The sequence below is a fragment of the Montipora foliosa genome, chromosome 1 (genome assembly GCF_036669935.1).
Source record: "Montipora foliosa isolate CH-2021 chromosome 1, ASM3666993v2, whole genome shotgun sequence".
Taxonomy (NCBI): Eukaryota; Metazoa; Cnidaria; class Anthozoa; order Scleractinia; family Acroporidae; genus Montipora; species Montipora foliosa.
Genome location: NC_090869.1, coordinates 68,969,955 through 68,972,454, shown reverse-complemented (window position 1 = coordinate 68,972,454; position 2,500 = coordinate 68,969,955). Strand labels below are relative to the sequence as shown.

The 2,500-nt window shown below is 36.2% G+C and overlaps 1 protein-coding gene across 1 annotated transcript in view; it reads right to left on the bottom strand.

Moving 5' to 3' along the window:
* Positions 1–2,421: 2,421 nt before the first annotated feature.
* LOC137972922 (uncharacterized) overlaps positions 2,422–2,500 on the bottom strand; it is a 1,311-nt gene continuing 1,232 nt past the window's right edge. The window contains exon 1 of the mRNA XM_068819611.1: positions 2,422–2,500. This exon is cut by the window's right edge and continues 1,232 nt beyond it. Coding sequence (XP_068675712.1) covers positions 2,422–2,500 — 79 coding nt within the window.

The window sequence follows — 2,500 nt, the reverse complement described above, 5'->3', positions numbered from 1 at the left end:
CAATATGATTTGATTTCATTTGTGCATGACCCCACAAGCTATTCAGCTTTAAACATTATCATGTGAAAATAAAGGTCAATTATTATTATTATTGGTTTGAACCCTCTGAGAACTCCACTGATGCTCCAAGGCAACCTATTTTCCAGGGTCTCTCTTCTCTGCCTCAGCGACAAAGGAAGCAGAGAAGAGAGACCCTGAGGATGAGGTTGGCTCCAAAGTTAGTCATCTCCATAACTTTTAGAATTTGCAATGATCCTGTCTTGAGAGATGGTAATTAGATGCAATGATTGCTCAACATATATTTTTTCTATTGTCCCTACTTTGTCATTCATGACTAGGAATGAAAGAAATGTACATGTTTCAAGTGCACAAAGTGACAAAGTGATATAACATTGTACAGTACCCTACATTTATTATCCAACTGTATTTGTCATTGTACAAAAAACGCATGAAACGAGTACAAATATTCTACATTCCACGATATTCTACAGTTATTTGTACACTTGGTTAATGTACAGTAGAGAACGGGGTTGACTATAAGTTTAGTTGCTGACGTTGCCCCGCATGCACGAATCTGTCACACATTCTCAGTTGTTTACAATTCATTTGCTAAAATTTAGTGCCACAAAAAGTTGGATAATAAACAGCTTATTTGATGTTTTGGTGTGTGGTATCACTGAGTATTTCTACTTGTTGTTGGTATTAATTTTTTGACCTGCCCTAGCGGGCTCATCAAAATAGAACACAACTCATAAAAATACTCAGCAATACTAAACACCAAAACATTTGATAAGATGTATGTACATGTAACTCAGGACGTAAGGTGTACTTATTTTCTGGGGTAACACATAATAGAAATGAATAAAATAAAAACCTTACTAAATGAAATCAGAAACCCATAAGGGTTGAAACGTGTAACGCGCGTTCACAGCTTCCGAATATTCAGTGCGAACTGATTGGTTGAATGTTTCAGTGCTAAGTACCATATTTGGAAATCCCTCGCTCTTGCTGTTCCAAATATGGAACTTAGCAAATTGAATATTCAGAAGCTTGTTTCCCAACACACAAGGGGCCGTTACACGTTTCAACCCTTATGGGTTTCTGATGAAATACAGTGGAACCTCCATCAAGTGGCCACCTATTAAGCGGCCAGTAATGAAAGTCCCGATATAACATTATTGTAGAATGATATTGTAAATCAAACCCCATCGACTCCCCAGTGACTAGTAAAATCGTCTGGCATTAGACAGTAAAAATAATACTAAGTGTGGCTGGTTCAGGCTGGCTTGGCAGCCAAAGGTTTAAGTGGCCACCTTTTGGCTGTCCTGATGAGAGTTCTCCTATTGTTTTCACCTCTATTAAGAGGCCTCCAAGAGTTTAATACACTTAGTTTGGCTTTTTTTCAAGTAAAATACAGCCTGAGATAGGTGACAACTGAAAAAAACATTCAACACACCTTTATTATATGTTTTGATGTACAATTACACTGTCGCTAAGCTAAGTGATACAGGTTTTATTCTTTACTCAACATACAAGCTCAGTATTGAGTATGTCAGTCAAATCAAGGAATTCTCCAAAAATAAGCTAAATAATTTGTCCTTGCATGGTCTTCTACAATTATTTGAGTTCAAATCCTTGTTTTCAGGTTTGATTTCAACTACTGAATTGACAGATTGTCTCCCCTTAAGTAGTATTCAAATAGAAATTCCAAGCCATAGCTGCTACCTCTGGTTATTTGTTTTTACTTAACTGCTTTGCCATGATTTGTTGATCTCTTGAGAAATTTAGTAAGCCATACTGCCATCAATTTTGGGATAAAAGTGACGTTTCTACTACAGATTACGCTAATTTGCGACAAACCTCTATTAAGCAGCCAACCTCAGCCATTCGGCAGGCACTAGCCGTTACCCCTGAGGGTTACCACTTCATTGAGGTTTCACTGTATGCAAGTAGGCAACAAGGTGGAATGCTTCTTGAAAAAAAATGCATGTTGTAGTGACACATGCAAGTATGGTGGTTCGGTATCCTTCACTTTCACAGCGAAAAAAAAAAAAATACTGGTCATTTTCTTATTGGTGCTTTGCTTTCCAAAAAAAAAAAAAAAAAGCATATCCAATTTAAAATACAGTTAAAAACATTTAAAAACTGGGATAAAAACCTTGCAAATAAAAACCGGCCAAACCCCTTCCTAAATAATACTCTAAAGTTAATGCTTCTTAAACTTTACAGTGGCAAATTCGAAGTCGATGCACCTGAAAAATCTGATTTACTTATTGCCACAAGTATTAACATACCCATAGTATTTGGATACTATGACTATTTTGATTTGAAGTTAAGAGATGTTATTCTATTTTTACTAATGGCTACTTAACACATAGCTATAGGCAAAAAATTGAAAGAGATACATGTTTCTTTTGTTTTTCACGCTTCATTGATGTCAATGAAGTTCTCGCTTTCAAACTTGATATAGTTCTCCTTCTGTTGATAAGAGACGTGTGTT